The sequence below is a fragment of the Camelus ferus genome, chromosome 33, assembly GCF_009834535.1.
Source record: "Camelus ferus isolate YT-003-E chromosome 33, BCGSAC_Cfer_1.0, whole genome shotgun sequence".
NCBI lineage: Eukaryota > Metazoa > Chordata > Mammalia > Artiodactyla > Camelidae > Camelus > Camelus ferus.
In genome coordinates this window covers 19,502,405-19,529,171 of record NC_045728.1, presented here as the reverse complement: position 1 = coordinate 19,529,171, position 26,767 = coordinate 19,502,405, and the positions used below count along the sequence as shown (strand labels likewise).

At 40.8% G+C, this 26,767-nt stretch overlaps 1 protein-coding gene across 2 annotated transcripts; it reads left to right on the top strand.

Annotated features, from left to right (window-relative positions):
- The first annotated feature begins 4,052 nt into the window (after window positions 1-4,052).
- Window positions 4,053-21,880, top strand: ACAT1 (acetyl-CoA acetyltransferase 1). Of its 2 annotated transcripts, none has more exons than XM_032472795.1 (12): window positions 4,053-4,203; window positions 9,583-9,630; window positions 10,705-10,822; window positions 11,173-11,268; window positions 11,489-11,589; window positions 14,851-14,994; window positions 15,498-15,648; window positions 16,590-16,685; window positions 18,260-18,373; window positions 19,248-19,312; window positions 20,903-21,060; window positions 21,497-21,880. In XM_032472795.1, the coding sequence occupies exons 1-12, from the start codon at window positions 4,126-4,128 to the stop codon at window positions 21,615-21,617; spliced, it is 1,290 nt and encodes a 429-aa protein (XP_032328686.1). In that variant the 5' UTR covers window positions 4,053-4,125; the 3' UTR covers window positions 21,618-21,880. The 2 variants fall into 2 exon arrangements, with proteins under 2 accessions (XP_032328686.1, XP_032328687.1); XM_032472796.1 differs by lacking the exon at window positions 4,053-4,203 and adding an exon at window positions 6,902-7,443.
- The last annotated feature ends 4,887 nt before the right edge of the window (window positions 21,881-26,767 follow it).

Genomic DNA, 26,767 nt, shown 5'->3' with positions numbered 1-26,767 from the left:
GATCAGCTGACTTCTGTGCTCCTCACAGCTGCAACAGGAAAATCACCCAGTTCACAGTTGTGGGGCTTTTGGGGTCATGGGAACGTTCTGTGCGGCCGCCTTAGGCTCCTCATGTCCAAGCGCCTGAAGCCACCACCTCAATCTTCTGTTTAACCTCGAGTGCTCACATGGGCTGCTTTTCCAGACAAACTGGTTTGAATCTGGGAACTGAGATTTACTCATCCTTGGAACACTGAGTTCATCGTGTGTGTGTGTATGCCTGCCTGCGGCAGGGCTCCAGGAGGAGACGGGATCAGGGCCTTGTCACGGGGACACTGGTCAGTGGCAAATCCTCTGGCCTCCTCTCTGGCTCTAGCCTTTCTCCCCTGAGTTTCCCTTAACTAGCACTGGGCAGGGGCAGGAAAAGCGAATTTTCAAAACTTTCTTGTCTTTTACCTAAAGTGTGACCTTCAAATTTTAGAATAAAAACCTCAGTGTCCCGTTGTTTGCTTTGGCCGTGCTTCCCCTTGGTGATGATGGCTTCACATCTGGGTGTGAATGGAGGACTAGCCCAGATACAAGGATGGCGTGTCACAGCCCACAGCGCCATCTGCTTCTTCGCTGCCCTTCTGTTACAATTCTTGTTCCATCCATTTTGGTGTGTCCTTTTCCTCCACCTGAATGCAGGTATCTTTCTCTACAGGCTTTTCTTTGGGTCACTTCATGCATTTAATACCTTCAACCGTTATGTCTCTGCCCTAACTCCCAGTGCTATGCTTTACTCCTGAACTGGTTCCCAATTAAATCTTTTTGACAAATGCAAATAAAGATCAGAATTAGTTTTTATTTATTTAGGAGTATAAACTGCCCCGAGAGTAAGCCACTCAAGTACTACAATTATTCTTACTGTAGTGAATTTCCCTATTTTTTTCATCTGAAATTTTAAATTTTTTAAAATTTTATTTATTTTTTTATTGAGTTATAGTCAGTTTACAATGCTGTGTCAGTTTCTGATGTACAGCACAATGCTTCAGTCATACATTAACATACATATATTCATTTTCATATTCTTTTTCACCGTGAGCTACTACAAGATATTGAATATATTTCCCTGTGCTATACTGTATAAACTTACTTATCTATTTTATAGATACCTGTCAGTATCTGCAAATCTCGAACTCCCAGTTTATCCCTTCCCACCCTCCTCCCTGCTGAAATGTTTTATTTTGCTAAAATTTACAAATAGAATACAGCAGCCCACATTCTATGGCTTCTAAAAAAAAATTCTCTTATTTTCTTAAAAAAAAAAACCTTGAATTTTCAGATTCCTAGGTTCTTAAATGAAATTATTAACCACACTTAGGCCTGCTGCTCCACTTGTGATGAATCTGCTCCTAGGTTTTAAAGTTGAGTTGGAAGGGAAGCTGTCTGCTGTGTGTTTCTCTCCCAACTGCCCCAAGTCTCTTTGAACTTCTCCAGAAGTCACTTTCAATACAGTGGCAATATTTCCTGGAGTCCTTTTTTATTTTTAATTGAAGTGTAGTCGATTTACAATGTTGTGTTTGCTTCTGGTGTACCTAGTAGTGCTTTTGATGGCAGAATTGTCCACTCAAAGCTGTACTTCTAAGGCTGGTCTCTCCTAGGGCAAAACTAGCGAAGAGGCTTGGAGCCTAGACCCGGCAACCCGACAGCCTGGGTTCAAACTGCAACTGTCACTAATAACTCGCTCTGTGAACTTGAACAATTTATGTAACTTCTGTATCTAAGTTTCCTCGTCTACAAAATGTGGATAACAAAACTCCCTAATTCACTGGGCCTTTGTGAGGATTAAATGAATTAAACAGTGAAAGAACTGCCCCATACTAAGAATTATATAAATAGCTATTATTATAACCAGTCATCTTTTGATGTTTGACGACCCCCCCCCCCCGCCATCTAGTTATCAGCACTGGCATCTGTTTATTAGACCAGACCAGGTGTTTAATTTTCTGAGTCATTTCTTTAAAATTTCAACTTTTCAGATAAAGATCTCATATATCTTGTACATTTCACATACACACAATTTAAGCATTGATACACATTATAATGATTTACTTTTAACAGTTACTGAAGCAGTAGGTATGAAAAGGTTTGTGCTTAGCCTAGAGTAGGGCCAGCAAGAGAGAAGGCTTGGGTGTGACATCGAAAGGAGGGAGGCAGGACTTGATAACTTACTGATCATAGAGGATCTGTTAGCTGAAGGAATCACATACCCCTCTAAAGGACCAACCTAGTGTGACTGGGAAATTTAAGGTGGGGTGCTGAATTTATCATTGCTATGTAGAAAATTATCCCCAAATATAGTGGCTTAAAACAATAGCCATTTATTTTCTCTCATTGTTTCTGTGGATCATGAAGCCAGACAGGGCACAGGAGGGATGGCTTGTCTCTGCTCCAAGATCTCTGGGATATCAGCTGGGATGTTTGAAGGCTGGGGACTGGAATCATCTGAGAACTTTTTAATCCATATTTCTGGCTAGATCTAGCCTGGGAAGTCACATACCTCACTTCTGCCAAACTCCATGGTCGGGGCAGTCAGTGTTTCCTGCCCAGGTCCAAGGGGAAGGAACACAGACCCCCACCTCGAGTCGGAGTGAGCATCGTCATATTGAAAGAAGAACTTGTGGGGTGGGCTACCTGTATGGTCGCCAACCCCACAAGGCCGCCCCCACCCCCCGCCCCACATGGCTGCTCTCCTGCTCTCCGGACGTCCCCTTCTTGACCAGACCTTGCTTCACCCACACCCTACTCACCCGGCCGACCTTCCCTCTTAACCACGCAGCCTGATTAGTGAATGCCTGCGTACTTGGCCCCATCTCCGCTAGAGACTGTTCTAATCTTTAAATCAGAACATCTCTACAAAGATAGTTTATCAAAGGGGTGGTGAGGAGTGTGCTCCTCTGCTGCTCTCCCTGGTAACTAATGAGCCAACCTGATGTCAATTCCCCCTATAGCAAGTCCCTCTTCCCCCCTGAAGCCCAGACTGTGCCCCTTCCAGCCTGCCTTCTGCAGCCTGTGGTGGGGTGTCTCTCCAGGACCCTCTTGCTATGGGTGTAAGATCCCCTACCCAGTAAACCATTGATGTCTCTGAGACTGACTCTGGACTCTTCTGGTCTTGAGGCCAGGCAATTACAGGGCTTGCAGGCCTGTGGGGTGCAGCCCAACACTAACTTTAGTTGTGGCCAACTTTGAAGAATACAATCTCCCTCTGTTACAAAGCATAATTAAGGGTGGGGATTTTACTTTAGGGAAAACATGGGTTTGGGCATGGAGGAAGCTGAGTTGGAGTGCTCACTGTGTGTGTGTCCACTGCTTTTATCTTCTGTATAAAATCAATATAAAGGAAAATAATGTTACAAAGTCACAAAGATTTGCTGTCTCCAGCTCTTCAGCTGACGATCCCAAGTAATGGGTTCCCAAAATGTAAGAATAATCATAGTTAACATTTGTATCATTCTCTGGGAAAAGGGACAGGAAAGCAATGCAATGTAATGCTATCAGTTCAGACCTGAGCTCCAACCATTTTCTGTGCAATCATGGACAAAACGTTAACTTCTTTGTAGCTCTTCATCTCATTAGTTAAGGTGTGGACAGTAACAGCATCTAATTCATGGAGTGTTGTGAAGGTTAATATAATTTTATTAATTGTTCAAGTTAGGCATTAATGTGTTTTCTCTTCTTCCTCCTACTGAAAAACAACTGCAACATTATCTCATCATAAACGAAAACCTGACTTGCTTAAAAATATTTTCATGACTTTCCTTTGTACTATGTGGGTCTAAGTGAGAGAAGCAGGCTCAGTGAATGGAAAAGGCCCGGTTACACATAAACCACTGGTCTCAGGAGGTCAGAAGCGGTGGAAACGGCGCCCCAGCAGCCCGTCAGGAGCTGGGTGGTTTCTGCTCGGACGCCCACAGTCACGTGCGGCTCCAGGGCCCAGAGTCAGGCTCCGCCCCCCTCCTCTGCTGCCGGCCAATGACGGCCGGCCATCGCGATCCGAGGCTGCTATTGGAGGAGGCGGCTGGGCCGGGGGTGGGGCGGAGTCGGGGACGCGCCGCGCGCGCCCACGTCTCTCTGCGGCGAGTTCCCGCTCCGCGCTCGTCGAGGATGGCTGTGCAGGAGGCCCTTCTGCTAGGCCGAGCCCGCGCCCGCGGGGGCAGCTCCCTGCTTCGGAGGCTGACGCAGGTGAGAGGGGCCGGGACTCAGGACTCGCCTCCGGAGGCTCCCGCCTGCAGCCTCGCGGCCGGATGCGCGAAGCCCCTCTCCGCCGCGGGACCCACGCCCAGAAGGCCTCCCCGCCGACCGCGCGCGCGGACCCGCCGACTCGTGCGGAGCTCTCCGCTCGCAGGGGCGCTGCCGGGCCGTGGGGGTTTTTGCTTCTGGGTTGTCAGGCGGGGCGGGTGTTTGACAGCAAGGCCAGGGCTAGGTTCTGACCTTGCCCGGCGGGCTGGAGAGCCCGTCACTGCGCGCTTTTCTGTGGACGTCTGTGGACGTAAGATGTCGCTTTCATGCAGGAGGTAGTCGTCGGGCTCACTAGACGCGAGGCGCTGTGTGATGGTGAAAAGATGTGCCTCTCGACTTCAGACCTGTCAGCAGAACGGGCCGATCAATTTCTTGATGAGTGAAGGTTACACGCTGAGGGCGTCCGGAGCCGTGTTTCCCCGCCGGCTGGTGTGTTCAGGGGACACGAGCGGCAGCCTTGAAAAAAATCTACTGTTTTCCGTGCACAAAGCGAGCTGGCTTTCACCGGCAGGTTTAGGGTCTGGCAAAACCTAAGGAGTAGGTAGAGAAGGTCAGGGTGTGGTTGGTTGGGGAGGTGTGAATTTTCCAGTTTGGTTGGGCCAGTAAACTTTGACATCCAGTCAGAGTGTAAGAGTTTGGCTTTGACTCGGGTCAGGGAGGACCATTGATATTTATATTTTTGTCGTAATTAGAGGTCTGGGAGGATTGAAGTGGGGTGAAAACTATTGTCTGTTAGGTGCAGAGCAGCCTGAACTGGTGTGCTGTGGCACTGGTTCAGAGGGAGCCGCTTTAAGCAGGAGACTGTGAAAGTAAATGCAGAGCTGGACAAATGCAGAGTGAGGGCGGGGAGCCAAGGGAAAAGGAAGAGGCTAAAATTTAAAATTAATCCTGGGGGTTGGGGGATAGCTGCGTGGTAGAGCGCATGCCTGGCGTGCACGAGGTCGTGGGTTCAACCCCCAAGTTACCTCCATTAACAATAACAACAAAATTAATAAATAAAAGTTTTTTAAATAAAATTAATTCTGGGGGTAGGGTATAGCTCAAGTGGTAGAGCGCATTCTTAGCATTCCCGAAGTCCTGGGTTCAATCCCCAGTACTTCCTCCAATAAATAAATAAATAAATCTAATTACCTCCCCCTACCAATAAAATAAAATAAAATAAAATAAAATAAAATAAAATAAAATAAATAAACAAAACAAAACAAAACAAATCCTGGATGGCTGAGGTAATAGAAAAGTCAGGAGGAGTGGGTTTCCAGGAAAGAGTTCTTAGTCAACATACTTGTCAGTTTTGCGGAATGATTTGGGAGAGCACAAAATGTGATTAGGTCAGCCTGGGTTTCAGCCAGCATTTACTAGGTGAAATAGGTGAACTAGGTACTATAAGTTTGTAGAAAAAAAAAAACAACAAAAACCAAGTGCAGAACCTTCTTAATTTATAGTTTAATTAAGAGCTTACAATCAAACACAAGTGTTGCTAATGAGAAAAATGAAGCTGTAGGTTCCTTAGCATATGATTTGTGGCATACATTTAATTGAACTCTGGGATTTAGTTGTATTGGTTGTTACTTGAATTAAGTGGTCATTTACTGATCTGTGGAAATCTGTTTTAGCAGGGTTTTCAATATTCAGTGCCGTTTTGTGGAATGGAACTTGACCTCTCATTAAGTAAATTGGTCTTTCCCCTTTGCACTCAGCTACACACACGTCTGCCTTATGGTCAGCAGACCTTTATACGCTTTAGCAGAGCTTGTTGCTTCCCATCTGGAATCGCTTTTTCTCACGGTCCTACTCGTCACTTTCCTTTACATCCATTTCTCTTTAAACGTCTGCAGTTAGATTTCTGTGTACTCTGCTGAAGAATACCAGTGGTTTTCTCTTTCTGTACTTTTCCTTCTTCTTCTTGACCTTTATACTGTATTTGACACTATTGACCATTCCTTCCTTTAAATGCCTGTTTTACTGTTGGGAAACAAAATAATTTTCTTTTAATACTCAAGACTTTTTTTTTTTTTTTACTTTATGGTGGTCCTGAGGATTGAACCCAGGACCTTGTACATGCTAAGCATGCACTCTACCACCAAGTTATACCCTCCCCTTCAATACTCAGACTTAAAGAAACAAAAACAAAAACAAAACCACCTCCTGCATTGTTCCAGTCCTGAGCCTATTTGTTCTAGATTAATCTCTTGGCTCTGCTCTCTCTGTATTGCTGTGAGGCTGACTCTTGCAGGTGCCAACATCTTAATGTCCATCAGCTGGCTTCTGGCTGCTTCAGACACCTACAGGAGATTGGGAGATAGGAAGGGAGAAGTCAGGATAATCATTTTTGCCCTCTTTCTGCCTTAGATGGTATTTCTGACAGTGTCTATGACTCATTTGGTTCTTGCTTCTGCCAGGTTATCCTGACCCCCTTGGCTTTGGTAACTGTTTCTTCCCTTTGTCCCAGTAGCCTACGGTGCCTTCCTGTTTACTGATCCCTGTAATCTCTGTCCTGCTTTCTCCTATTGTTCTCAGCTCTTCTGTCACCTGTGCATTTTATTCTCTGCATTAAATTCTGTTTCAAATACCATGGCTTTTGTTTTCCTGGTTGAACCCTGAGGCTGTCAAGTGGGCACTTGGATATGAGTCTGCGGATCAGTTGTGAGAGGTGTGGGCTGGAGACAGAGCTTTGGAAATCATCAGCACATAACTGCTGTTTAAATCTGAGCCTAGATATGATTAAGGAGACAGTGAAGCTGGAAAATTAAAATGGGCCAGGAACAATGCCCTGGGACATTCCAGCACTAAGAGGTTGGGAAGGGGAGGTTGAAACAGCAGAAGAGACTGAGAAAAATAACTAGGGAGGTAGCAGGAGGGCCACAAGATTATGTTAAAATGAAAGCCGAGAAAAGGGAGGGTCTGTGTAATGGTTTACACGTATTACCTCGTTTACTCTCACAACGACTTGTGGAGAGTGTTCTAGAAAACCAAGGTAAAGGTCAGAAGCACACAGCTGTAAGTCCAGGCTCCTGCCCACGGCACATATGCCCCAAAGGAGGACAGTGAGCTCCAGGTCTCCGAGGGGCCGGGACGCACATGGTGGAGTGTTTGTTGGATTTTGCTGCCCAGACATTGCTGACCTCGCTCAAAGTCATCAGCAGGATGGATAAAAGCCAGATGGGGTGGAACAGGAAATAGAAGGTGAGGACAAGGAAACAGATTGTGAGTAAGTTGTTGGGGAACTTCTGTTGTACAGAGGAGCTGGGGAAGGAGATGAAAGCTCAGCGGGAATTGGGGTTAAGGGGAGTTTGTTTGTTCTTAATTCTTTTAGGTGGCAGGAGCCAGAGCCTTCTGTGCTGACGGAATGCTCCGGGAGGAGAGGGGATGGATGCTGCAGTGGAGAGGGAAGGGATAATGGGTTACATAAGCAGCAGCCCGAATTATATGACAGGTTAAGGGTGCACTTGTTTTTGCACAGCTGAGACCAAGGAGGAACACGCATTAAGCAGGAGCCCTGCCGGGCACAGACTTGCGCCCTGGGCCTGGGCCGGCAGTGTCCGCTGTTGCTCAGGGGGACACATGCAGCTCAGGAGGGTAGAGAGACAAGCCTTGCTAACCTCATGACACAGCTTTCAGAGGTACAAATGCAGGTAAGAGGGCAGGTACGTTGCATTTCAAGGTCTACACAAACAGGTTAATTTGATAGTAACAAGTAGCATGTTGGTGATCCCTATTGTGTTTACATTTGATGTGTTTGAAAGATGAATTTAAACAGAGTGTTGGTGGAACTCCTGTCTGAAGCATTTCAGTGGAACCCCACCCGGTACTTGAAGACCATTGCACAACACCAAGTATATCGTTCTCCTCTGAAGGTCTCCTGCAGGAACCTGTCTTCTCTGGGGATGGCTTGCCTTTCTTATAGTTCACAACAAATTCTGTTGCAGGAAGTGCAGATAACTAGCATTTCTCCCTTATAAGGTTGTAATGCTGCTTGAGTACAGGGACCATATTTGACAGACCTCAAATTCCCCATAATGCCTGCTGGAAGGTAAGTGGTGTCAGCATGTTTACCTAGCAGGTGAAGCGTCAGGCGGTCTTATGTGTGTTGGCCATCTCCCACGCACAAGAACTGTAAAGGCATTTCTTTAGAATAGAGGCTGCACTCAGTAATGTAATGATGACATTTTAGAATCAAATCAGGACTAAATTAGATTATTTCTTATAGCAAAGTTGCTTACATGAATTTCCTACATAAAAGTGAATTACTCTATCATATTAACTTTGGAAAAAAGATTACCTTAGAATTAAGTTCTGTTTTTCCACTGCCTAGGAAAAAATTCTCTTTACGCTGCCATTTGTGTTTCTTTGTATATTTTCACCTAAATACTTTATAAAAGTCAATTTTAGGTGGGTACTTTATAGTGACTGTGGTTATCCCTGCTTGTAACCACTGTTTGTCGAATCTGCTTTCTTTTAGTCTGTGATGTATTATAAATTGAAAGCTTTCGTTGGTTCTTTTCATTGAATCAGGGCAAGACTTATTTAATGTAAGTTCTTTGGGTCAGTTTAAAGTTTTTAGATATTTGTAGACTTGTTTATTACTCTGTGAGATATGACTGACCATTATAACTACCAAGAAGGTTGGGTTCTAAACGTAAGCTGTCATTTTTGAATATTTATTGTGCTTTCTAACTCCAGAGGATATAAAATTTTATTCTTTGTTCTTCATCCTGTAAATTGCCCAATTTCAGATCAATTAGGTCTCTAAACTGTGACCTGCATTTTCAAATTTATTGTTGGCATTCATTCCTAAGACCAGTGTGGAAAAATTGAGATATAGGAGCAAGATATTTACTCTTCTAATTAAAAAAAAATTGAAAAGTAATTTATCTGGTAATATAGACTAAATTTGTATGAGGTGTTTTTCTCACATAAATTAGAGACATTTGTTAGAAGTGGATGGGGAGAAACAGCAAGTTTAACTTAGAATTTTTTTAAGCAATGAGGATATTGTGGTACTCAAAAATTACTTAATTTAGAACTTAGATTAACTTAAAGCTGCATTTTATAAAGCTAGTACTTAAAAAGGCTTAGAAATTTTTAAATCATAAGCTTATCAGAAGTTAAAACATACATTTCCAACCAACAGTTCATCAGATGGGTATATTACAAAAGCAGTAATTTTTTTTTTTTACTATAACAGTGATATATACTAACTGGAAAATGTGGAAGTAAAAGTGTGATGCAGCCAGAAGAAATCACCATAACTCTATTACTGAGAAGTGCAAAGTGATGTAGTTTAATATTTATTACATCATAACATAAATATTTATATTACAGGAAATAAGATACGTGGAGCGAAGTTATGCATCAAAACACACTTTAAATGTAAGTAGAAATTTAAATTGTACTTTAAAATTTCAAGAATTTGAAGGAAATATCAATAAAAACGTGTATTCTTATGATTTGTGTATAGGTGAGGGTCAACTCAGAATGATGCAATGGTTAAGAACAGCTCATTATTGAAATATGAAGTCAAACTCCCAGAGTACCATAAAAATTTTCAATTTTGTGCCCTGCATAATTTCTGCTTCTTCCTCATTGTCTGTGGTGAACAACCTTCTCTAAAAGTAGGCAGTGTTCTTTCTTTACTCTGGAAGACTCTCACTGTATTGTGTGGGTGCATTACAGAGGCCAGATGGAAGATACTAGAAGAAAGAGACTGAACGGTGCTGGGTTGAGACCGCAAGGACCATCAGCAGGTCACCTAGCGCTCTCAGGGGTCCCGTCTTGGTTTCGTAAGGTTTCTAAAATGACTTAGTAGTTACCTTCAACCAGCATCTAGGGAGCAGTTCTCTTATTATCTGTGAGAATGTAGGTATGTATGTGTTTATCTAAGAGGATGTAGAAAGAGAATTGTTACAGTAGTGTTTTGCAATATTTAAGAGAGTTTTTATCTTCTTTTTCTTAAATTTCTTATTGTCTTACTAATAGTTTAAGGAGTTATGGCTCTGGCTGTGTCCTGCATCAGTGGTGTGGCCCACAGTAGCACACAGGCCTTGATTCCAAGCCCAGAGCTCCCTTCAGTAAGAAGCCCTTGATTAGGGTTGTTTGCTACGCAGTTAACAAGGGTGAAGTGATCGTTTCTTAAGCTCCAACTGAGGAATAGAGTTGACACTTAAGCTTCTGGTTTGAAGTTCCTGTAGGAAACTGGGAGGGATCTATGCCTGTTTAAGAACTGCTTTGTCTTAGGTTTTCTGTTAGGTCTTAAATCATAAAGTACCAGCATTGAACGGTTTTTACTGCTGTTCAAATATGAAGATTATTTTAATCTTTGATGGGTAATTAGTCTTCATAACATCTGTTTCTTGGATAATATGTCTGTGAATTATGTTTATTTAATGGAAGATGATTTGAGTAACATTTAAATGTAATCATTTCCACCCTCTTCTGTCTTGCCAGGAAGTGGTCATTGTAAGTGCCATGAGAACACCCATTGGATCCTTTCTGGGCAGCCTTTCCGCTTTGTCAGCCACTAAACTCGGTTCCATTGCAATTCAGGGAGCCGTTGAAAAGGCAGGTAAGTAGTCGCTTTACTTTTTGTGTTGAGGGGGCAAGTGATTCAACAGAACTTATGTTTATTTTATGTTCTCTCTCTCTCTCTCTCTCTGTATGTGAATAGTATATATACACACACACATATATATATGTATATATACATAAAACACTTAGAAATGAATTAACACCTATCTTTTCCGAATTCCATTGAAAGGAAGTCCTTGTACTATAGTGTTAAGAATGAAACCCAGAACCGACAAGAAAAGGAAACCATTCCTGCTATATAGTGCCATGTACTTGACTAGGTAATTACAAATTATTCAACTGACTAAAATACGGAAATATCTTTTTAATTTTTTTTTTTTTAAAAAGGGATTCCCAAAGAAGAAGTGAAAGAAGTGTACATGGGTAACGTCCTACAAGGAGGTGAAGGACAGGCCCCTGCAAGGCAGGCGGCGCTGGGGGCAGGTACGAGGAACACGTTTTGGCTTTTATACTTAAAATGTCTGACCTGGAAAAATGGAGGTCATTTCAGCTTAAGTAAGATGTTAAATGTGTGATAGACTTACATTGGCAGGAGCAATGTTGCAGATTATAGTTGAACGTGCTGTATTTTATTAATTTTCATTCTCAGTTGTGCTTGAGGAGTGTCTTTGTTTTTCACAAGTGTGACTTCTTCTGGTTTTAGGCTTAGCTATTTCTACCCCATGCACCACGGTAAACAAGGTTTGTGCCTCAGGACTGAAAGCCATCATGATGGCCTCTCAGAATCTTATGTGTGGACACCAGGTAAGAAGTACCTTCTTTTCCTTTTTGTAACTAAAATAGTATGCTGTGCTACAAGACACTAAAGATCTAAGCGTGTTCATACTTTAGAAGTGAGATTCTTGGGGTGGGGAGGGTATAGCTCATGCTTAGCATGCACGAGGTCCTGGGTTCAATCCCCAGTACTTCCCCAAAATTAAAAAAAAGTTAAAAGTGAGATTCATAAGTATAGTTGCTGGTGTTGTTCCGGACACTCAGGAGTGTCCGGATTTGGCAGCTCCATCTGAAGTAGAGGTCAGAACGATGGCTTAAGTGTCTTGTGTTAAAAAGTAGTTTTCAGCCAGGATGTTTTAGTCCTTGGGTGCCCCTTTACTCAGAGGTTCTGGGTGATTTAAAACATCCCAAATTTTGTATTTGCCAGAATAAAAAGGATTTTCACCGTAAATGAGAGTAAGGTGCTGACATGGGAATCAAATTATGGATCGAGCCCAGGATGGATGACTGATTTGTGGTTCCTCATGCCCAGATTCGCTTTCAAGACTGGCCTTGCTGATTTTGGTCTTGTCTTTACCTGAGACTGAGCAAATACATGCTGGCTGGTAGGAGACCAGACGTGGACTCAAAGAACCTAGAGTTTATCAGATCCCAGCCCTTTTTTTCAGTTGCGGAAAGAGGATGAGTCAATTCCAGGGCTGAAATTAGGAAGCAGGTGTCTCTCTCCCTGTCTAGTGCAGTCCAGCCTATCAGGGCGTAACACACCCGGTAAAAATCAGCTGTGAGCTGTTTGCAGATTGTTTCTTACATAGATAAGAGCCAGATTATGCATACCCTTGCTGTTAACTCCTCCCTTGCTTTGTTCCCAGTTGTAAGACAGGCCAAAGAGAAAAAAGAGTGATAGGCTGGTACGCGTGCTAAAAACTGAGATGGCATAGAAAAGTATAAGATGGGAAATCTTTCCTCTTGCCCTCCTTGGAGTCTCTGACTTACTCACCGCTTCTGCCGCGTAAGAGCGGAGGCCCTGGGGGCAAGTTGCTTGCGCTCTGTGCCCCACGTCATGTCTTGGAGATGGCTCTGTATCACACTTAAGGTACTATCCTATCGAACTGAACAACTGTAATATATTCTGTGGGTCCTTTTTGAATGGACATCTAGGTTGTATCCAGTTCTTCACTATTTTAGATAATGCTGCAGCAAGGACCCGTGTAAATACCCCTATATGTGTATTCATAACTACTTCCATCAGCTCTTGTTAATTCATTGCACTGAGCACTGTAGTGGTTAACAACACAAAGTCTGGAGCCAGACTGGTTTGGAATCCTAGTTCTGCCCCTCGTTAGCTGAGGACCTGCTATGGGGACTGCAGACTGGTGAACAAACCATTAAAAAAAAAAAATCTTACTATGTGCAAGTCTGTCTTTTGGAAAAATTCCTAAGAGGAGAATTTCTGGGTCAGAGATGTCAAAATGTTGATATTTTCAAATGCTTTCCACTAAAGTTATACTGGGCACACATTTTCCAGAGGTTGTGACAGCTTGTTTGCCTACACACAAGGTAACGCCAGCGTCAGGTATGACCTAACCGTTGTCAAAGCAGTGGGCGGAAAATGGTCGTGAGATTGTTTAGATGTTTCAGTTCTGTTTGACAAGGACCACTTTGTCTCAGTTGATTTATTGTGGTTCTCCAGCAAATGCTATTTGCACTACATGGAAATGCTTTCAGTTAGTATTATGTGATGCATCCGCGCATGTGCACAGTGACCTGACCCAGAGGAATACTAGGAATTGCCTTATTTTGATATTAATATTATCTGATTTTGGCAAATGGTCAATTTTATATTGTAGAATAATTGGTAACTTAATTTCTGTCACTTATTTATTGCCATCATCTCCAGAAAATATTCAGTATTTCAGGAGAACTGAATAAAACTTACATGAGAAATAATTGAGAATCTATATTTCAAAACAGGCGAAATACTTAGGTTTCTTCAGTGTAGAACTTCTGTTTGTTTTTATTCTTGATTAAAGGCTGTGAGAAAATAACGTTGGCTTTAATGTGTATTTACATTACTGTTTTATATTAGACGGTTTGTTTTAAATTAGCCCTTATAATGCAAATGAATTTCTTGTTGATCTGTAATTATAGGTTAGGTGATTAATATTTATACTTCTATATATGCCAGGCACCAGTGACATAAAAATAGATACAGCAAGGTTTCTGGCCTCAAAGGAGCTTAGTTTAGTGAGAAGACTTGACAAAGAAATACAGTTACAATCTAGTAATGGTGTTAATAAAAGCAGTGCACAGTAATTGAGGAACACAAAAGAAGGAAGGGAAGCTGTCCCCAAAAGGGATAGAAGTAGGAGGTCTGGGAAGGCATGGATGTGCTTCTGGCTGTGCTTTGATTAGTTGTAAAGAAAATGTAGGTGTTTTGCATGTTGGGGGATGGGTCCGAAGTGCAGAGGTGTGTGTGAGTGTGGATTAGTGTGGTATCTTTGAAGACCTTTACCCAGTTCTGTGTGACCTGAGGCGTTAGGTCAAAGGCATGAGACTGCGAAGGGAGAGAGAAGCCAGGCTGTAAAGGGCCTTATTTATATACTGTGCTGCAGAGTGCTTTCAGGAGTGGGATGACCAGACTTACAGTCCAGCCAGCATGAGTCAGGTGAGTGTCAATGACACCTGGGTGGGAGGAAAGGCTGTGTGCATGTCAGGTGATCAAGTAGGAAGTTACTGTAGCTCTCTGGGAGGAGATGAGGAGGATTTCAATCAAGGAAGCAGGATTATTTCTGAGAACTGAGATTACATTGTAGTGTGTCAGTGACATGATGGGTTAGAAGAATTTCAGAAGATGGGTTTTTCATGAACGATTCCTGGCATTCTTGTTAATGTCTGATTTTATCTTTATTACCGTTACACATTTTAGACCATTTCCTTTCACCGGTGGCAAGAGGGCGCTTCCTGTAGTGCCTGTGTAGCAAATGTTCACTGAAGTCCATGTAGAATACTTGCTTGTGGTGGGTGTGTGAAGGGTGAAACGGGTTTGCAGTTGACCCTTGAACAGCATGGGTTTGAACTGCTTGGACCACTTAACGTGCGAATTTTTTTCAGTAAATTCAACTACAGTTGAATCTGTGGATGTGGACCCATGGCTGCCAAGGGCTGATTTTGAAATCATACAGGACAGGATTTTTCAACGGTGTGGAGGGTTGACATTCCCAACCCCGGTGTTGTTCAAAAGTCAGTGGTACTATTTGAACTGACACTGGATTTCTGTGTGTTGCTGAGCAGGATGTGATGGTGGCAGGTGGAATGGAGAGCATGTCCAACGTTCCGTACGTAATGAACAGAGGAACACCACCATATGGCGGCGTAAAGCTCGAAGATTTGATCGTGAAAGACGGGCTAACTGATGTCTACAATAAAATTCATATGGTAATTATTGCTTTTTAATGGAGAAATGCCATCTATGTATAATAGTGCTTGATTTTTAAAACAAATATGTATTTTAAGAACGACACATTTTAATTGACTATATACTTTGGCTTAAGAAAAATAATGTATTTTAGAAACTGAACTGAAGGATATAAATGCTGATTTAGCCATTCATTTTAGGAAAATGTTTTCTGTGCTCACTGTATCAGCTTGGCTCACTTGTTGAATAAAACTGCCCCACACTACTGAAATAGGGCATTTTCTGACTTCTCATAATGGATTCCAAAACCATTTAATTTTATGCCTTCAAAATTACAACTTCTGGGCTAAGTATTTGAAGATGAGACATGAGTACGAAAGTTACCTAATACAAATAGAAGTATATTTTAAGAAACTAAATTTAATTGCTAACTAACTACTATTTTATGTTAAGCAAAGTTAATGAATATTTTATAATGTATACAAAGTTAATTCATTTTTAAAATTTTCTTAACTTTTATCAGGGCAACTGTGCTGAAAATACTGCAAAGAAACTGAACATTACACGAGATGAACAGGATGCTTATGCTATTAACTCCTACACCAGAAGTAGAGCAGCATGGGAAGGTGGAAAATTTGGAAATGAAGTTATTCCTGTCACAATTACAGAAAAAGGTTGAAGGATTATGTTCCAAAATAGATTTTAATTTTCAGTAGACTTTACATGTTGCTAAATGTTTTATGTTTAAGTTTTAAATTAGTACACTTTTATCTCTGTTCATTTCAGCTGAGGACACCAACACTCCCATTTATGGTTAATGACGGGAAATGTTGCTAGCTCAGAGATAATCCAGCCCAATTTAATATCTGGTTTCAACTCAAATGCAAATTCCCCTAAGCATATAATTTTTAGTTTGAGAAATGCACTTATTAGAACTCTTTGTAATATAAGTGACAGACAACACATTAGGTTAAGTGAAAAAAGGAGAGTTATTAGGCCGCTCAGTTCCTCCCGGAACTGAAGGATGTCTGGCAGCAACTGGGGCCTTCAGGGCTTGGAGCAGGAAGTTCAGTACCGGTGGGACACGCTGTCTCGGCTGCTCAGCGCTGCTTCTGCGCTTCGTTCTCTCAGGCTTCCTGTGTTGCCATCGCATCTGTAGGCCTCTCCGTCACGGAGGACTGACACTTCTCGCCAACGGCCGCAGAATAAGTCCACAGTAAAGACTTGCTAATGTGGTTTAGGCTATTTCCATTTTAGAAATAACTGCTGTGCTCAGAGCGATGGGATGCTAGAGCTTGTCCACCTCGGTTGGACACCTACCCCCAGGGTTAGAAGAACGGGTCTGTGATCATAGGAGAAGGCTGAGAAGGAAGAGAATGAGGTGTGGCTGAATAGAAGATCTAAATTGTATCACGCTACCTAATAAATTCTTCTAACACCAACAGAAATTATAGATGGTAGATTCTTGAGTGGAATTTACGTGGGATGGCTTGAGGTATGCGGGCGTACAAAGGGAGGCACAGACTACCAGGCACCTTGTTCGCCGTTTCTTACTGAGCAACTGGTTATTGTCTTCAGTGCTAAGATTACTTAATTTAAAAGATTTTTGTTTTAGGTAAACCAGACGTAGTGGTGAAAGAAGATGAAGAATACAAACGTGTTGATTTTAGCAAAGTTCCAAAGCTGAAGACGGTTTTCCAAAAAGAAAATGGTGAGTATTAAGAAATGAAGCTTTAAAAAAAAAAAAAGAAATGAAGCTTAAAAAATAGTCATATACCGTATCTAGTCTTAGAGTGGCCTAAAGATTTTAAAAAAGTAATTCTAGAAAACATCTAGATGTTGTTTCACATTTTTAGTATATCTGGCTCAAGTGAAATGAACAAAACAAATGATCTTTTTCCAAAGTATATTTGAAATTGCTTAACAGTTAATACTTTCAATATAAAGTCTCTGAAACAGATTGTAGAACGACTGTAGAATTCAGTTTTTCATGTGCATTTCATCTTGGAAGTTTTTTGTGATATCAAAGTCAGGTTTACATGTTATGTTCGATATCTGTAAGCCTCTGGAAGACCAAGATGACAGCTGTGTTTTTCACTGTCGCACCTCCAGTGCCTAGTCCTCAATAAATAATGTTGAATGTTAGTACAAATGGGATCTCAGGGCTCTAAATCCTTTCAGAATAAAGGGTCAGTTCTGCTTGTAAAGTTGGCTGTATGCAGCTGTGATGATGATCTAACGTTTTTCCCCTTTTCTGATTGAATTTCCCAATACCAACTATAGGAGTGGATTTGTCTTTCTTTTAAAAGCATCATATAAAAATTTATATTGCAAAAGTATATATATATATGTATTTGTTTGTTTTTTGGGGGTAGGAAATTAGGTTTATTTATTTATTTGATGGAGGTACTGGGGATTGAACCCAGGACCTTGTGCACGCTAGGCATGCGCTCTACCACTGAGCTATATACCCCTACCCCCTGCAAAAGTCTATTTTTATAATTTTAGCAGCAGACAATTATAGGGTCTTCACTGAAAACAGCTTAATTGACATAGACTTTGCATACCATCAAATTCTCCTTTTTGAAATATACAGTTTTTTAGGGTTCATTGACATTTAACTTCGTGATTATAGTGAAAGAAATACCTGATTTTGACATTGATTTGAAAAATATATAATGAGTACCTGCTGTTTTCTGGATAAGCCAAGATTTAGAATTAGGAAAAATATGAAGTCGTCCTTATCTTTGAAGAATGAAAAAAACATTGTTTTGATTGCGTTTTATAGTCAGTTTACAGTGTTGTGTCAATACCTTTGAAGAATTATAATCCAGCATTTACCCAGTGCCATCATGCATGTTTTGAGCTAGCTTTGAATAAACTGTTACAAAACACTAACATAAAAAGGCATCCTTACATTGTGTTACACACATACATGTTTTTTTTACACTCTCATACTTTAATTAATTTTTAGCAGGGGGAGGTAATTAGGTTTATCTGTGTATTTATTACTTCTGGTGGAGGTACTGGGGATTGAACCCACGACCTGGAGCATGCTAGTCATACACTCTACCCTTGAGCTATCCCCTCCCCCCATCACACACACATTTAATTATGTATGTTTCCTGAGGGCAGGAATTATCTCCATCCATATTTGTAATTTTCATGCATCTAGCAACCCAGGCAGTACAGGCAGTCCTTTGTAGGAATTTAATTTGTTAAATTGAACCCAGCACATTCAGTGTGAAAGGACTTTCTGACGATCGTACTCATTGATGCCTTCAGGCACGGTGACGGCTGCCAACGCCAGCACGCTGAATGATGGAGCAGCTGCTGTGGTTCTCATGACCGCAGACGCAGCCAAGAGGCTCAGTGTTAAACCACTGGCAAGAATAGCAGGTAGAAAATGTTCTGAACTTGTTTATTCCTAACCGCCTATCAGCTCTTCCTGAAACTGAGTTTCCTTGTTGGTAATACACAACACTGAAGTAGCCAACTATTTCTGTCTGTAGGTTGTACTTTGTGACAGAATTTAACTGATAACGTGTTTTAATTGAGATAGAAGCTCCTTTAATATTTGCATTGTGGTATGCTTTATATAAGAGAAAGCTTTAAAAACAGAGTCTTTTCCTATCCTGTATGATGTGTGGGGGCCTGAAAGGCACATGTTTTCCCCTATGGGGAAAGGGAGCCAGGTAGCATAGAAAGAATATGCGTTTAGGAGTCTGCAAATGTGAACTCTAATTGTACTGGTATTTGCTATTAACTCCGTGGCCTTGGCACACCCTGTCTCCTTCAGCCTATTTTTAGCTATAAAGTCGGCCTCGCCTTCTTCACGAGAAGTTAAACAGGTACCATTTTGTTTAGATCATGGTTTCTTAACCTCAGCAGTATTGACATTTTGCAGCAAATACTTCTGTGTTGTAGTGGGTACTCTGTGCACTGTAGGATGTTTATAGCATCCTTGGCTTCTACCCACTAGATACTGTTATTAGTGGCAGTCTGCCTGTTACAACAGCCAAAAATATCTCTAGATAATGCCAGGTCCCTGGGGGCAATTCCCCCTGGCTCCTTACCTGGGAAAATCAATGGCTTAGATGACTGGTATAATTTTACAAAGTGCAGAATCTTAGAACAGGCACAGATACATTTAAATATATTATAAAGGGTAGGAAACTTGCTCTTTTTAGTATATTATATAAATTATTAGATACAGCTTTGGGTGCTTGTAAAACAGGGTTTAATGACCTATTTATCGTTTCTTTTAATGAAGCATTTGCGGACGCTGCTGTGGAACCTATCGATTTTCCAGTTGCACCTGTGTATGCTGTGCCTAAGGTGAGGGCAGGTCGAGGGGCTGTGCTCCATGGGGCCCATTTCTGGTTTGCTTATTCTGGTTGCGTGTTTTAGATTTTAAATGCCATTTGTCTGCCAAGGCATAGAGGTAGCTGGGTTTCCAGTCTTCTCACTTCTCCTGAAAACAATTACAAGAACAAGCACAACAGCAGCAAAAGTAAAAGAGCAACGGCCCACAAACTGCGTCTTCAGTGGGAAGGGTAACAGGTGCACAGCTGAGTGCCTTCTGAGTGTGCTGTGAGCTCGGAGGCCTGGGAGGTGACCGCCCAGGGAGAAGTTGGTGCAGCAGAGAAAAAAAGGGATGCTGGGGGTCCAGGGTTCTAGGCCTGAAAGTAGACACTCGTTACTGAAAGGAATGGTCCTCATCCTGAATGGGAACTCCTGGGAGCTGGTCTTAGAGTAACATCAGATATGGAGAGAACCAGCCACTCCGGATTGTCAGTCTGAGACCCTGTGGGAAGTTACTGAGGGATCACAGGAAAAGAGACAGTGTTGTGCTGGTTTAGGGGCTGAGGGATCTTGGAAGACCCCAGCAGATACCCCCTTTCAGAAGCAGAGGGCCTCACCCTGAGAGGGGCACCCAGATTCAAAACAGACAGACAAAACAGAAATCAGTAGGGAATAAGGATAGACAAGTACTGGAAACAGTGGGGAGTGCTGTCTGTCCAGAGGTGGCAGATCTCAGAAAGCAGCAGAACCACCCAGCTTCTGCAAGTGGATGCATCACATTGGAAAGGAAGGGTGATAAACATTTCTCAGCTAGCTTCCGAGAGCTAGACAAGTGGCTGCGCTTGGGGACCCTGTTCTATCTCATGCCTTTGGAACTAGAGGAAGCTGTTTGAGCTGTACAGCTTAGAAGCTGCCTGAGCCAGCTGGAGGACGGGAGCAAGGAGGAGGAAGTTTCATGTTAATTTTATTTTGGCAACAAGAAACTTTCTTAAGAAAAAGGTGCTAGCAATATTTTATAAAGATAGTAGCATAAAGATAACCACTAGCACCATACATACACCTTCCTGTCATAGCTGAGGAATTACCAAAACAAGAGGTTGTATAATAAAAGACTTAAATCATTTACAGTGAAGATGCAGTATCTCTGAATAACTGTGCCCCAGATCACCCCACAGCAACTTTTATAAAGCAGAAACTCTAGGGGATGCAATGGAAAACAGAAACATGGTAACAGTAGAGACTAATGCACCTCTTGCATCTGACAGATAATCTAGAACTAAGTAGCGTATGATCAGTAGATTTTAAGAATATGTATCAAGTATGTACCCCCAAATAAACAGTACATGTTCTTTTCAGGTCTTCATAGAATGTTTAAGAAAATCAAGTTTTTTCTCTCTCCAAAATAGAAATAAGATAATGCAAACGAAATTCTTTCATCACAATGCAGTAAGATGAGAAATTAAAATCAGAAAATAAAAGCCTGTCTTCCTGGACACTAGGAAACTCCATATTTAAATAGTTATATCAAAGGGAGATATAAGCCAAAATTGCTGAATTTCAAGAAGATAATGAAATAAGCTTTGACTTTTATCTGAACATAATCTATATTTTAAAAAATTTTAGGTTCTGAAAGATGCAGGATTGAAAAAAGAAGATATTACAATGTGGGAAGTAAATGAAGCCTTTAGCCTGGTCGTTCTAGCAAACATTAAAATGCTAGAGATCGATCCCCAAAAAGTGAATGTCGACGGAGGAGCTGTTTCTCTTGGACATCCAATTGGGTAGGTAAAGTCATAAGGAGAAAGGTAATCCAGGGTAATGGCTGCCTTTGTCCTTCTAGCTAAACTTAAACTGCTTCATGATAATTCCTGTTACCCTTGGTTTAACAGTTTTTCTTCCCACCCATCATCCTTCATAACCTAGGGCAGATGCCGTTTCTGATAGGATCCACAATGAACAGAGATTTGGTACATCTATTACTTGAAAACTAATATTGTTTTAGGCTGAAGGAGATATTTAATACTAAAGTCTGTGCTTGGGATTTTAAAAAAGCTGTAACCATCTTGAAACAGGCTTCTCAAGTTAAAGTAGTTAAGTTCAGCTATAAGTAACAGCTAGTAAACTTTTAAAAAAATCAATTTGGAATAAAAACTTTTTTTTTGGTTATTCATACCTTCTATAAATCATTAAAGAACCCAAATGCTTTCTTAACCCTAGGATGTCTGGGGCCAGGATCATCGTTCATTTGGCTCATGCGCTGAAGCAAGGAGAGTATGGTCTTGCCAGTATTTGCAACGGAGGTGGTGGCGCCTCTGCCATGCTGGTCCAGAAGCTGTAGGTGCTTCCTTCGTCTCAGGCAACGGCCCTGTGTGGCCAGACAGGCCTGCTGTCCTCAGGGTGACTGAGGACCCTGGGTCAGCTCATGTCGATCTGTTTCACTTTTTATTTTCTCTTTTAACTCTTAAAAAAAAAGAAAGATAAAAAGATCAAATCCCATAGCCTTCTGATATCACAAATGAATTTTTTCTTCTGCTTTAAATTTTTTAAGAATACAAACTCTTTGTATTCTTTTTGTTATAAAGCTGTATGTACTATTTGAAATACCATTGTGCAGTATTTGTTTTTTGGGGGAGTCGTAATTAGTTTTTTTTTTTTTAATGGCAGCACTGGGGATTGAACCCTGGACCTCTTGTGTGCTAGGCATGCACTCTACCACTGAGCTATGCCCTCCTCCCCCCATGGTGCAATATTTGTGACTTAATGAGTAGCTAGAAGCTTCAGTTTTAGACACTAGATCTTAATTTACGTTTTTGAAGCTTGTTAAAGATTACGTGAATGTCATCTCTAGCTAGTTGAGATTTAATAGACTCTTCCAAGTGAGAGCGGCTGTTCTGCACAGACCAGCAGTGCCTCGGATCAACAGTCCAGAAACCACACAGTATCTGCAGTGTTGCTAGAAATAGGAGGAACCCATGTGCTCAGATCTAAAGTGGGTGCGATTTCTCATAACCTCAGCTTTCAGAATTTGCTGGGTGTGTGGTGGGGGGGGTTGGGACTTTGTGCTGAATTACTACAGCAGCACAGAGTGGGAAGGAAGTGGAAGCTGCTCAACTGAATAGATTCATGAAGAGACGAGACTGCCGCTTGAATTATGCCACAACACCTGTTCTTGCTTACACAGGAGGGAATTCAGCACAAGCAGTTTGAGCTGCATTTCGTCTAGGAGGAAACCACATGGTAGGCAAGGCTGTGCACACCGCCTCAGCTGCAGTTCTCAGAAAGGAAAGCCTTCTCAATTTGAGACTCACAAGAGTCAGGGATTGAGAGGGCAGGAAAGCTCACTGTGTTACACATACCTCATGGCAAATTAGTCACGTTTAATCCTTTGAGGGAACAAAAAGATAATATATGGAAAAAAAATTGTTCTTAGATTCAGACAAAGACTACTTTCAAAATAGTAGTAATCACAGCTCTTTCGCAGCTCATCATGTGCTAAGTTGGGTCGTAGAGGCTTTATTTGTAATAACTCTAATCCTCACAAAAACTCACTAGGGTAGGTGCCATTATTATCCTTCCTCCATAGATAAGGAATTGGAGGCACAGAGTGGTAAGTGGCTGAGATGGGTTCAGTTCTAAGCAAAACAGAAATATAACACACAAAATCATATGGGAAACAGCAAGATCAATTTTAATAGGGAAGTCATACTGCGTTAAGAATCAATAAGGATCTCAATAAAACAACCTAACCTTACACCTCAAGGAACTAGAAAAATATGAGCAAACTAAGCCCAAAGTTAGTAGAAGGAAATATAAGCTTAGAGCAGAAAGAAATGAAATAGAGACTAAAAAGACAATAGAAAAGATCAGTAAAATGAAATGCTGATTTTTAAAAAAAGAAACAGAATAGCTAGAGTTACAATGAAAAAGACTCAAATAAAATTATAAATAAGAGGAGATATTACAACTAATACACAATGAATCATAAGACACTATGCTGAACAATTACACACCAACAAACTTCACAACCTAGAAGAGATGGATAAATTCCTAGAACATTAAGACCTACCAAGACTGAAGCATGAGAAAAATAGAAAATCTGAGCATACTAATTACCAGCATACTAATTACCAGTAGAGGAGTTTGAGTCCGTAATCAAAAACTTCCCAATAAAGAAAATTCCAGGAGCAGTCAGCTTCATTGGTAAATTCCACCAAACATTTAAAGAATATTAATCCTTCTTAAACTCCTCCAACAAACAGAAGAAGAGGGAACACTTCCAAACTGATTTTGAGGATAGCGTTACCCTGGTACCAAAACCAAATAAGGACACTATAAGAACAGAATACTACACGCCTACATAACATCTCTGATGAATATAGATACAAATACCTGAACAACATATTAGCAAACCAAAGTCTACAGCACATTAAAAGGGTCATGCGCTATAGTTAAGTGGAATTTATCCGAGGGATGTAAGGATGGTTCATATCCATAAATCAATGTGATAAGCCAATTAACAAAATGAAGGATAAAAATCAGATCATCACCTGAAAATGCAGAACCATTGATAAAATTCAACATCCATTCATGATAAAAACTCCCAACATATGGGGTTCAGAATGTACCTCAACATAATACAGGTTATATATGACAAGCCGACAGCTGACATCAGACTCAATGATGAAAAGCTGAAAGTTTTCCTCTCAGATCAGTCACAAGACAAGAATGTCCACTCTTGCCAATTTTATTCAACATAGTACTAGAAGTCCTAGGCAGAGCAAGTGAAAGAAAATGCAAGGAAAGGAAATGAAAGCTTCTGAAACAAAAAGGAAGAAGTAGAGGAACTGTAGATGACGTATTATATATAGACTAACCCAAAGACTACCAAAAAAACCTGTTACAATAAACGACTACAATAAAGCTGCAGGATACATAATCGATGTACAGGCACACCACATTTGATTGTGCTTTGTAGATGCTGCACTTTTGTTTTTTAACAAATCGGAGGTTTGCTTCAATCCTGCTATCAGATTATGGTTAGTATTTTTTAGCAATAAAGTATTTTAAAATTAAGGTATATATATTTTAGACATAATACTATTGCACACTGAATAGACTACAGTATAGTGTAAAGATAACTTCTAGATGCATTGGGAAACAATTCGTGTGACTCGCTTTGAGATGCTGCTTTACTGCAGTGGTCTGGAGCTAAACCTGCAATCGCTCCACGATATGCCTGTACTGAGTTTTTTTTTTTTTTTTTTTTTTTTTTAAACAACTTTGCATCAAGCAAGGCTGTTAGGGCCATTTTTCCAACAGCATTTGCTCACTTTGTGTCTCTATGTCACATTTTGGTAATTCTTGCAATATTTCAAACTTTTAAAATTGTATTTGTTATGGTGACCTGTGACCAGTGATCTTTGATGATACGATTGTAACTGTTTTGGGGCAGTATGACCTGTGCTCGTATCAGATGGAGAACTTGGTAAGTGTTGTGCCTTCTGACTGCTCCAGCGAACCAGCAACTCTCGTCTCTCTCCTTCTTCCTGAGGGGAGGGAGCAGGCCTCCCTATTCCCTGAGACACAACAGCACATACTTTTTAATTTTCATTTTTTATTGAAGTATAGTTAATTTATAGTTTTTCAGGTGCACAGCACAGTGACTCAGATACATACACACACACACACACACACACACACACGTATTTTCAGATTCTTTTCCATTATAGGTTATTACAAGATATGGAATATAGTTTCCAACACTATACAGTAAGTCCTTGTTTATCTATTTTATATATAGTAGTGTGTATATGTTAATCCCAAATTCCAAATTTATCCTTTCCTACCTCTTTCCTTTTTGGTAACCATAAGTTTACTTTTTATGTCTGTGAGTCTATTTCTGTTTTGTAAATAAGTTCATCTTATTTCTTTAGAGTCCACATATAAGTGGTATCACATGACATTTATCTTTGATTTACTTCACATAGTAGGATAATCTCTAGGTATGTCCATGTTGCTGCAAATGGCTATATTTCATTCTTCATGCATAACATGCATGAGGTCCTGGGTTCAATCCCCAGTACCTCCATTAATAAATACAAATAAATAAATAAACCTAACTACCTCCCCCTGCCAAAAGGAAAGAAACCCAAACCAAAAAAACCCCCAATATGGTATTGACATAAAAACACATAGATCAGTGGAATAGAATAGAAAGCCCAGAAACAGACCCATGCACATATATGGTCAATTAACTTACAACAAAGGAGCCAAGAATATACAATGGGGAAACGACAATATCTTCAATACGTGGTGCTGGAAAACTGGACAGCCAAATGCAAAAGAATGAAATTGGGCCACTATCTTAAACCATACACATAAAGACTGAAATCTGATACCTGAAGCCATGAAACTCCTAGATGAATACAAAGTAGGTAAGCCCCTTGACATGGATCTTGACAAGGTTTTCTGGATTTGACACCAAAAGCAAATATAAACAAGTGGGACTACATCAAACTAAGAAGCTTCTGCACAGCCAAGGAAATCATTCACAAAATGAAAAGGCAACCTATGAAATGGGAAAAGAATTTGCCATATATATATATGACAAGGGGTTAACGTCCAAAATATATATATAGAACTCACACAACTCAACAGCAAAAAAGCAATCAGTTAAAAAATGGGCAGAGGATCTGAACACACACTTTTCCAAAGACATACAAATGATCAGCAGGTACACAAAAAGGTGTTCAACATCAGCAGTCATCAGAGAAACACAAATCAAAACCACAATATCACCTCACAGGTGTTAGAATGGCTATCATCAAAAAGACAAAAGAGAAGTGTTGGTAAGGATGTGAAGAAAAGAGAACACCGTGTACCGTTGGTGGAAACGTAAACTGGGGCAGTAAGTATGGAAAACAGTATGAAGATTCATCAAAAAATTAAAAACTGAAAAAAGTATGAATCCAGCAATCCGAGTTCTGTGTATATACACTCAAAGGAAATGGAAACAGGATATTAATATATAAAAAAACCGAACTACATTCCTATATTCACTGCAGCATGATTGACAATAGCCTAGATACGAAAACACCTAAGTGGCAGTCAAAGATGAATGAAGAAAGATGTGGCAAATATATACAATGGAATGTTAATTCTGCCATGAGAAAGAAGGATGTCCTACCATTTGTGAAAACATGGATGGATCTTGAGGCAATTATGCTCAGTGAAATATGCAGAAAGACAAATACTGCATGGTATTTATATGTGGAATCTAAAAAAAGGAGTAAAACTCAGTAAGAAAGCAGTTGCTAGGGGCTGGGGGCGTAGAGGAAAATAGGGAGAAGTTAAAGGTTACAACATTTCAGCTGTAACATGTATGGTCAGAAGGTTTAATGTGTAACATGGTGACTATAGATGATAATATTGTATTATATAATTTAAACTGAAACTTGATAAGTAGAAATAAAATATTATCACCAAAAA

What these genes read in the sequence shown, in the direction of transcription:
- ACAT1 (XM_032472795.1), top strand. Translation starts at nt 4,126, where the DNA reads ATGGCTGTGCAGGAGGCCCTTCTGCTAGGCCGAGCCCGCGCCCGCGGG. An exon ending in TGCTTCGGAGGCTGACGCAG is followed by an intron (nt 4,204 to 9,582) that starts GTGAGAGGGGCC and finishes TTTATATTACAG; the next exon opens with GAAATAAGATACGTGGAGCG. An exon ending in ATCTTATGTGTGGACACCAG is followed by an intron (nt 11,590 to 14,850) that starts GTAAGAAGTACC and finishes GTTGCTGAGCAG; the next exon opens with GATGTGATGGTGGCAGGTGG.